This window comes from Austrofundulus limnaeus, unplaced genomic scaffold (assembly GCF_001266775.1).
Source record: "Austrofundulus limnaeus strain Quisiro unplaced genomic scaffold, Austrofundulus_limnaeus-1.0 Scaffold1, whole genome shotgun sequence".
Taxonomy (NCBI): domain Eukaryota; kingdom Metazoa; phylum Chordata; class Actinopteri; order Cyprinodontiformes; family Rivulidae; genus Austrofundulus; species Austrofundulus limnaeus.
Window position 1 is genome coordinate 7,556,985 of NW_013952403.1, and position 9,794 is coordinate 7,566,778.

The following is a 9,794-nucleotide window of genomic DNA, read 5'->3' on the forward strand; positions in this document are numbered from 1 at the left end:
TTTTGTAGCATTGTTTGTGGGTTTGCAAGAGGGGATTCCTAAGCTAATGCTGTTTGGGGAGCTATTGCATGGAAAATGTTGGGAACCCTTGCTCTAAACCATAATAACAGAAGAAACACAAACAGGAAATCACTCAAAACACAATAAACTAAAACGATTCACAGTCATGAGATCTGCTTTAGACAATTATGTCCACAAAGAGAGGAAATACAACTTTTGATTCAACAGAAAAAAGGACAGTTTCTCTTCATACATGAGTCCATCTGGGAGCAACTTGGGTCAATGAAGAGCCTGGTTGTTGAGGTTTTATTAATAGTGTAGAGTTAAAACCTGCATTCATTCCTAAACTTATTGTCAGATTGTCTCATGGACTTCCTGAGCTTATCCACTGATTTAATCAGCAAGTCATATTTGTTTATTAGTTTACTCCCTGAAGGCATGGAAATGAATAACAATACATATTTATTTCCAATCTAATCCCATGTGTACAAAGATTCCTCCAGATTTGCCACCAATTTATTCTCTAGATCAGTGGTTCCCAAACTTTTTATCTTCTGACCCACAAAATATCCATGGCAAAAACGTGTGACCCCAAATATCACTGGTCTGAATACACAAATTTTGTTAATAACCCTAAAAACAAAGGCTGCACAAATATAAATACTTATTTATACTTATTTTGTGTTTTTGTAATAATTATAGGGAAAATATTACCTACATCACCAATTATTTTATTACCCTTTAAATTGATTTCTGAAGTGTAGTGGTTCCCAAACTTTTTAGCTTTTGACCCACAAAATAACAGTAGCAGAGACCTGTGCCCACAACTATTTTTGAATGATAAACATTTGTATCAGGCCAAAAAAACACGAGCATAGTAACAAAATTTATTAGTCTACATTTGTACATTTTAGGTAACAACTAAGGCAAAAATGTAATTAATTTAGAAAATCTTTTCAGGACCCCACCCTGATGTTTCAGGACCCCACTTTGGGTCCTGACCCCAACTTTGGGGACCACTACTCTAGATCAAAGGTCTTCAAGGTTGTGGTCATGACCCCTTGTGGGTCCATGGGAGTACTGCAGGGTGGTGAAATTTTTACTTAGACTTTTTAATACATTTTTTTTATTTCAAAGTTATGTATTTAAACATTCAATAATATGAATACAATTTGTTGTAGCTAATTGATACATGCAAGCATAAAATAGGATATTTCAATCAGAAATGCACACGTTCATCAATTGAACTCTGCGTCACTCACAGCCTGACCCTCCTTGCTTCGTCTCTCCATAAGTTTGGGGGTCTCAGACTGAAAAAACCTTTACTAGATGATAAATTTTCTGCTAGAATAAAACTATCAATGCTGTTTATACCAAAATAAGGACATTTTAATGTGTCATGTTTTGCTTGTGCTTTCACTTTTTATTTAAAAACCAAACAGCGCATCTTGCTTATCCTAGAACGGAGTTATTTAAACTTGCCTCAGAAAACAGAAGTCATGATAACATACCCTATACCTGATGTCTGGGATTTGTCAGAACTTGCAAAACATGTGAATTTACATAAAYGGTGAAGAAGTGTTACAGTGATAGCACATTGTCAAATACGTGTGAGTGAATAAAGAGGAAGTCAAAGCTCATTTCAGGATGAATGCAATATCAACTTCATCTACAAAAGAAAAAAATCCCTAGCTCAAGATTTTGATTTTGACAAAAAAAAAATCTAAAGTTAAACTAATCTTCTACAATGTTTTATGCAAGTTCATCTTCCACATCTAAAACACCTTTAGGGTAGGATGGGCAAATTGCACCCAGTAGATGTGTGAAATGAATAACATTTTGCATTTTGTGTTAGAAGATTCAGAAAATGCTGTCTGCTTCACTGACGGGCATACACCCAGACATCCTTCTTCTCAATTAATTTTAATCATACTGTCTGTTTGCTCTGTCACCCCACATTTTGTTTGTGTTTTCAACCATTGCCAAATATGTTAAAGTTTTTCAATTTCCCAYTTCAAATAGTGTTTCTCCAAAAAGACATTTAAACAGTTTCTTCTCTTTCTGCCTTGGATATAATTGATTTCCTCAAGTCATTAGCTCCCAAGAGTTTTGGATTTAATCCTTTTTCTTTTCTTTTTTTTTCCCTTTTTTTCTGTTGCATTAATTACAAGTCCTATTTGCTGCTTAATACGTTAGATTATTCGCCTAAAATTTGTATTTTCCCAAAAGCATCACTCACTGAAGCCTGATGTATAAATATAAGTTTTATCTCCATAAGTTAAATTAGTTGTAGTAATTAGCATAACACACACATTCAGTGTCTTCCCAGAAGACAAACCCAAACTTAGACACACTGCTGAAATGTGCAAACAGACTCAGTGGATGCGCTCGATGGTGCTTTATTTAGATTTTATTCACCGCTTGAAGGCACCTTGTACATGAGCTATTATTGTTTTTTTCATTGTTCCTAAATCCATAAACAAATTATTATTGTTCGCTGCTAAGCAGCTGTCAACACACACAAAAAATAAAATCTCCAACAGGTTTCCCTCTTCCTCTTGAAACAGAACTGACTTCCCAGATTGTGTGATAATGTTTACCTGCAGGGCTGACCACAAATATTAGCAACAAGGTGTGATTCAAAAACCAATGCCAAGGTTCAAAGTGCTAATTTTCTGCTCACCTGTCCTGCTGTGAGCTGAAGTGCTCCTCAAATCACAGGATGGATGAGAGAGCGCCGTCGCAACTATCAGCAGAGCGCTGAAGTACAGAACAAGCAYAGGAATATCGCTTTCTAGTGTTTATCTGGGGTAAAAATGTCCATTGATCATCTGCCAGGGATCTTCTGTGTAGCCCTCCACACCCACCTCTAGGAACGTTCGTCACGCCTGCACGGCCGTCACAGATAGTTCGCAGATTTTCCATAATTTGCGAAGAATTCTCCGGCGTAGACAAATTACCGAGGCATCCTCACCTGTTTGCTTTGACGCGGGGTTAATGTTCACCTTCCACCATTTGTTGTCATCACATTCATTTCTCTGTAAAGAGTCTGCTTGGCTCTAATTCTATCTCTGCTTGATGGTTCGGGCAGCGGGGGTGCTCAGTAAGAGCACTTAGACAGAAAATTGCTGCAAAGATTTGGATCAAACATAATTATAGTGGTTGTTGAGGAGCCCTCCTTTGGACCAATCAGGATCTGCTTCATCTGACCTCAACAGGTCAGAAATGGTGTTCTGCTCAGCGTTAGACTGAATCTGTTCGAATAATTTTTAAGCKTGTAAAATTAGAACAGCTATTTTCTGCACACACAAAGACATATTTGTGCTATTCTGTAGAGCTTTAGCCTTCATATTTTATAATTTTACAAAATTTTACTGTTTTTTATTTTTATTTTTGAGAAGTTTTAAACTTGTGAACTCTAAAAAACCTTTTTTCCCCTGTTTTTCTCATCCTCAGTGTGAAAGCCAGGAAAGGCAGCGTTAATCACAAGCACAGGGTCGACGCTGGGGCTCATCGAAAATGTAGGCTGTGCTCGGCGCTCTTGTCAACACCTGTTTGTGGTTCTGATGGACACAGCTATTCCTCCAAGGTGAGAGTCGTCCAATTATTATATCTCAAAAAACTTGTTTTTACATATCTTTTTGTTCTACATTACATTTTATTTAGTTCTTAGAATGATAAATGGTAGCACATACAACAGTCCCTAAGGCACTTGCTAATGCACAACATTTGGCAGGTGTTATGTGCATTTCTGCTTTCCTGTGTTTATGACCCCAATTCTACCCAATTCCCCTTGCTTGTTGCAAGATCATTTCACTTTATTCTCCTGTGCTGATTTGATTTCAACAGATCTGCTCTTGTAGTCTATTGAAATGGGAACAAGAGACAGCRCTCAGAGGTCTTTGCGGTTTTTAAAAGTCATCTTTAGACAGTTTGGAAACGCTCTCGTTCCCCTCAACAGCCCATCTGACTCTCATTTCTAACCACTAACCCGTGGTTTATAATCTGCCCGTGAGCAACATAAACTCGAYCTCAGCCACAAACTCTCCACATAATAATAGAAAAGCCAAGGTTTAACCTCTGTGATTAGTCAGCGAGAAGACTGACAGCAGGGGATAAATATAAAGTTCTGCATAAAATTGAAGCTTTGTCCTTGATATAACACTCTGCATATTGTCACAGATCAAATTTCACATAACTGTCGTGGCCGTGTTTTCAGCCGTTTAGTTGATTGCTTCAAAGTGATGCAAATGAAAAGAACTAGACTACTTTGGAGTGCTGTGCACGTCACTCAAAAAGTAAGCTGTTGTCAATTGTTCAGTATTTGTTATCCATCRTTATTGTTCTTCGTGGATGTTACTCGAATGTTTCATTTTGTTCCTTCATTCCTTCACTTAGAAACTTGTTGCAGAGTAGTAAGGGGAGTCGTCCTGTAACCGGTGGGTTGCTGGTTTGATCCGCCGCTCCTTCCATCTCAGTCGTTGTCTCCTAGGGCAAAACACTTCAKCTGCCTTGCTTACAGGTGGGGCTCTGAGGGCCCAATGGCAACAGTGTGTGGCAGCCTAGCTTCTCTCTGTGTGCCCCAGGGCAACTGTGGCTACAATATAGCTTACTATCATCAGTGTGTGAAAGGGTGAATGATTGAAGRGTAAAGCACTTTGGAGTCCGTAGGGACTTGGCAAGGAGCTATAGAAATTCAGACCATTTACCATCCACTTATTAACTATATCACTCAAGTCAGGGTATGAAGTAACGCAAGATATTATTTCTTTCCCAAATGTGAACAATAGTTGCTTTTCCGTATTTCCACTACTGTYATGGATCCAAGTTTTCTAATATGAAAACACATGTTGTTCTTTACTTAAAAAAAATAAAGACTGTATGTAGACAAAACTCCTGCCATCTCTGTCTTGGTACACACGGCAAGATAACTGTGCCAATTTTTGACCCAGTTTTGCCTTTCTGGCAGTCTTATGGATGTTTTGATTATGGTGATGGCTCTAAACATAATGCTGGGAGATTCCTGCCATACTGCTCTGACCTCAAATCGGGGATGTTGAACATGTTGGATTGTCTTGGCCCAATACACGGTGTTCCCCGAAGACAAATGAGCTCGCAGCCTGTTGAATGTGATGTGTAGCCAGTCAGAGAGCAAAGTGATGCAAACCCAGAGGGGAATCTAAAATACAGAAGACAAACCTATTGCCATGGTGCACCAGAAATTCTAGAGGAAGTCGGAGATGTCTTTTAGTTTAGTTTTTTTTTTTTTCTCTAAAAATAGTCCCCAAACTATCGTCATTGCTTCTTCTTCGTCTGCCATGTTTATTTACTCTGAAATCATGTTTTATCCCGAGAGGTTTTGTGAAATTTCCCGTCTGACATCTGAATGTTTGTGAGTGAAATCCGCACATGTGTGGCATGTTGTATTTGCCGTGTGGCTGCACACCACACACTGTAGAACCAGACCTGTTAAATCCATGTTATCTTCCTGTGTGGAGTCTCAGTCTTTGAAAATTAACAGATAATWTGAAAATCTTCCCGTGTGAARCAGACATAACCACGCACTATTTGCAAGTCAGTGGGTTTTGCTAAGATTATACTCAGTAAGCTGACTAACTTCAAAACCAGCCAATAATATTGTATTTTTTCAAGCCTATGCTTTGAAGCATTGTATAGCAACATGTTCACTTGTAACACATGACCATGTGTGTGATTTGTTTACAAGTAACATAAGCAATATAAATGAAAATGTAGTTTATAACTCCAGCGATTACAATCTTTTAAGGGTGAGTTAGCCATGGTGGATTTTGAGGTTTAGAGCCGATAGAGAATCTTTGACTTTCAAAGTCAGATTACTGTTTTTTTGGGAGCATTCCTGTTGATTTTTCTGACTTTTAACTCAAAAGTTCCAACTTCTTAGTACAAGTCTAATGCAGCAAAAGCCCCAGGTTTTCAGTTGTCTTGTGTCAAATAGTTATGTCTGAACAGTGTTTCTTTCTGAATTACCAGCTTTCCTGCACCAGTGACAGGAAATAAACAGTTTTCTCAGATGTCAGGTGGTAGAGACGTCTTTGCCATCGTGGTCTCAGTTGTCATTCAAGCCTTCTTTAATAGCACATCAAACTGAAGGCTTTATTCCTTCAGGCACCACAATGGTTAGATTTTATGATTGAGCCATTCACCCACCCCAGACCTCCACTCACACCTTTTTATACCAGAAGTGRAACTGAGAAAGGTTCAGCTATTTGTGGACGTGGACCTCCTTAATGACCTGGCTGCCTCGGAGAAGAGAATGTGCTGAAGAGAAGTGTAAAAGAAAAAGCGAGAAAGAACAGAAGAAAGGAGGAGGGCTGGGAAATCCCTCCATTCTCTGTGGTAATTGAGGTGGAGGGGTTCGGTTTAGCTGGTGTGGTGATGGCTCCCTGTGGCCCAACTTAAACTCTCCTCACCAGTGAACTGCCGGTCTCAAGCTTATTCATGTTTTATTATCACATTACATGCCTCCCTCATCAGAACCACASACACACTCACAAACACACACCCCATATCCTATTAAAAGGACAGTGCTCTTATCTCCTGAGAGACTTCAGTCCACTAACTTAAATCCATTACTTCCCTCCTGCTAAATCATCTTTTCTGCTCTCCCGTTCTTTACGTAAGCGCTCTCTCCWTTTTTTATTACTACTCAGCCATGTCAGGTGTTAAAATACTGTTTCATCAAAACCACATTAACCAGTGAAAAGGGCCAAACACAAAGATTCATGGGGATTCTCTGAGCACTGACAGTGATTAGGGGAGGTCATCCATTTCCTGGATTTTCTCCCTCTTTCTCCGCCTATAGCCTTCCCCCCCAGACAGCTAATTCAATATGTTGAAAACAGAATGAAGCGCTGCTCCTTTTGTCAACAAATTTCATTAAGTAACATTAGCAGRGCTGTCAAAGAGGTGGCTGGGAGGGAATGATGGATTTGGATTTAAAAAAAATGTCGGAGATGAGAGTGTTTGAAGGATAAGGCGTGATAAGGACAAACGCAAAGACGTTTATGCGCAGTCATGGTCTCTCTTGCAAATCTTGTCGTCGTCATCTTGCAAACAGAATTTACATAACTCATTTCACTTTTCATTATTCCTCTTGGAAGAGTCTTGTAATTGGATTTTTTTTCTTCTTCTTCTTCTTCTTTCAACAAGTCCAAGCAATCCCCCTCACACTTACCTGAAATCAGATTTGTACTGGTAAATTACATTCAGAAGTAGTCAATCTCTCTCATTTTTTTTTTATTTTTTTGTGGCAACAGCTTTGTACTGCAATAAATCATAAAACGTCACTGGGCATCTTTGTGTATACTGCTGCCTAATGGACACATCTGTTCACTCGAAGACAAATGACCACTCCCGTCTAAGGAAGTCTTTCCCTTAATCAGCTCAACTCAAAAAGCTCAATATCCATGTTGTTATTTTGGAACAGAAACCTTCTAAACAGTTCCACCCTGTAAATGAGCTGTCCAGAATAAATGATTCTCATCTGTGTTGAAATTTTGTTTCATTTCTCAACATTTTTAAAAAATGTTGGTGCTTTTTTGCTGTTTTCTTAAGCCGCGCGTCAGAATGTTAGTGCACAAAATGATGAATGAGTCCGATTTGGAGCTTTTAACATTCATCTGCTAAAAGCACAATGCTTCTATTAGTTCAGCAAATAACTCGTTTCACGCGGTGGGCGTGCAGCGGTGGGTCTTTGACAGGTCAAATAGCTGGGAAGCCAAAGCTGGTGAAATATTGTACTTGAAAGTAAAATGTAGAAAGTTGAAGTCACCCACAATCTCTAATGGGAGTACACTGGTAATGGGGTTTTAGTAAACAGAAAAATYCGTTTCCAGTGACTTGGCTTTGCCTTCATTGTGTGTTTTTTGACAGAGGAATGTTTTTTTTACTAACTTCAGCAGCATAGTTACTCACAAGAACCTATGAAATACAAGTTATTAAAAATATTTTACAATTTTGAGATTCTGACATCATAAATTACACATATTAATAACAAATGACCTAAAATTAGACAAAAAGGCCTCAAAACAAAAATAAAATTGCCTTGTTAAATATTTTAGCAGGCTTTACACCTCCAAAAATATTCATATGTAGGTTATGTATCGAGAGAGGCATGGAAAAAAATTCAGCCATCTCTTTGAGAGCAGCATGAGTCGCAAAATGGCTCGTGCCGCTTGTTGTGTCACATACATCAAAATGTGTCCAAGTATGTCTTTTTAGGGCTTTAAGTTTCAAAATAATCTCACTCTTATCATGGTTGCATCCATTTTGCTGCATAATTTTYGCCAATAAAGTTTGTATTTGATTTGTCCTCTGAAGCAACAAGCAGCTCACAAGTCTCCATAAAAAAAACACCAAAAGTTTAAATCCAAAAGAATTCCGGCTATGATGGTTTGACTTAAGGGGGACACGAGATCAAAATCCACTTTTTTTTAGCCATTAAATACATTTTGTTGTGCACTTGGAGTTTCTGGAAGTGCAGAAAATTTGAATTTAGTCTCTCCAGGTGYAGAGCTGGGTCTCGGTCGGGTTGTTTGATCTGCACCTGGGTTCTCATGAGTGTATTCACACCTGCATTAAAGGTCCTTTAAAAATGAGACAAAGGTGCCTGAAAAACAAATTAATAAAATTACCTTGTTAAATAATTAGGTAACAGTCTTTGTACCTCCAAAGATAATTGTGTGTGAAAAACACTGCAGGTATCTGTGACTCATGAGGTGATGCAAGAAACATGGAGCCGATGTTTATAAAATTATAAACATGTTTTCATGTTTTGAGCGGAAGAAGAGAAGAAGCATGTCTAAAATTGTTTTGTTTTTGTTTTCTTACTGGGGCTCAGCTGGAGCCCCAGTAAGAAAAACAAGATCTGAATAAGACTGTCAGGTGGGAGTGGCACAGTAGGGGGCTCTAATTGATCAAAACTTTAAAACAACTTGTTTTTGCAGCTCTTATTATTTTATGTATGTTATACAGTATATCTGTGTAAAATGGATGAATTTAAATGAAAATATTTTTTTTTAAAATGCTGCAAAACTCAAACATGTTTTTGTCAAATTCAGATCAGAAACAATAATGGTCCTAAAAGGATCACTTAAATAAATGGTGTCTTAAGCTCCAGAGATAAGGGAACATACTGTATTTTTCTCAGACGTTTGCAGGTTCAATCTCCAACTTGATCAATAAATATAACTAAACTTGCACAAGATTCTAAACCCATCATTGAACTCCAGGCTGTTTTTTTATTTGCTTTAGATAAAAGCCTTTCTTAAATAACTTTGACATTTGTGGTACTCTGTCTATTTTTTTTCTTCATTGAAAATACTGTAATACTGTGAAGATGTTTCAATATTTGATCCGTCACAGCTCCTAATCACAGTGTAAATTAAATTAGGTCTCCTCTTTTTGTTGCAGTGTAAGATGGATTTCCAGAGCTGTTTGTCTGGGAAGACCATCTCAGTTAAATGTGACGGACTGTGCCCCTGTTTGCCTGGTCATGAGTACAGCCAACCATCCCACAGTCCAGAAAAGGCTGGTAAGTACTGCCTGATCACCGGTGGGCAATCATGTATTGGCTTGTGTCTGTGTGTTCATTTGTCTGTCAACATTTCTTATAGATCACTGAATGGATTTTAAGGAAAATCTCAGAATATAATTGTTAGATTTACATTTATATTTAGMTAACTTTTGGAGTCGACTTTTTTAAAGATGGCTGCCTCAGCTAATCAACCTTAGCATATGAAAACTGGGAATAACTC

At 38.2% G+C, this 9,794-nt stretch overlaps 1 protein-coding gene across 6 annotated transcripts in view; it reads left to right on the top strand.

Moving 5' to 3' along the window:
- Nucleotides 1-9,794, top strand: part of spock1 (SPARC (osteonectin), cwcv and kazal like domains proteoglycan 1) — a 174,781-nt gene that overhangs the window by 135,446 nt on the left and 29,541 nt on the right. For all 6 annotated transcript variants that reach the window (XM_014007785.1, XM_014007751.1, XM_014007792.1 and 3 more), the window contains 2 exons: nt 3,457-3,589; nt 9,451-9,571. In XM_014007785.1, coding sequence (XP_013863239.1) covers nt 3,457-3,589; nt 9,451-9,571 — 254 coding nt within the window. The remainder of the gene's footprint in view (nt 1-3,456; nt 3,590-9,450; nt 9,572-9,794) is intronic.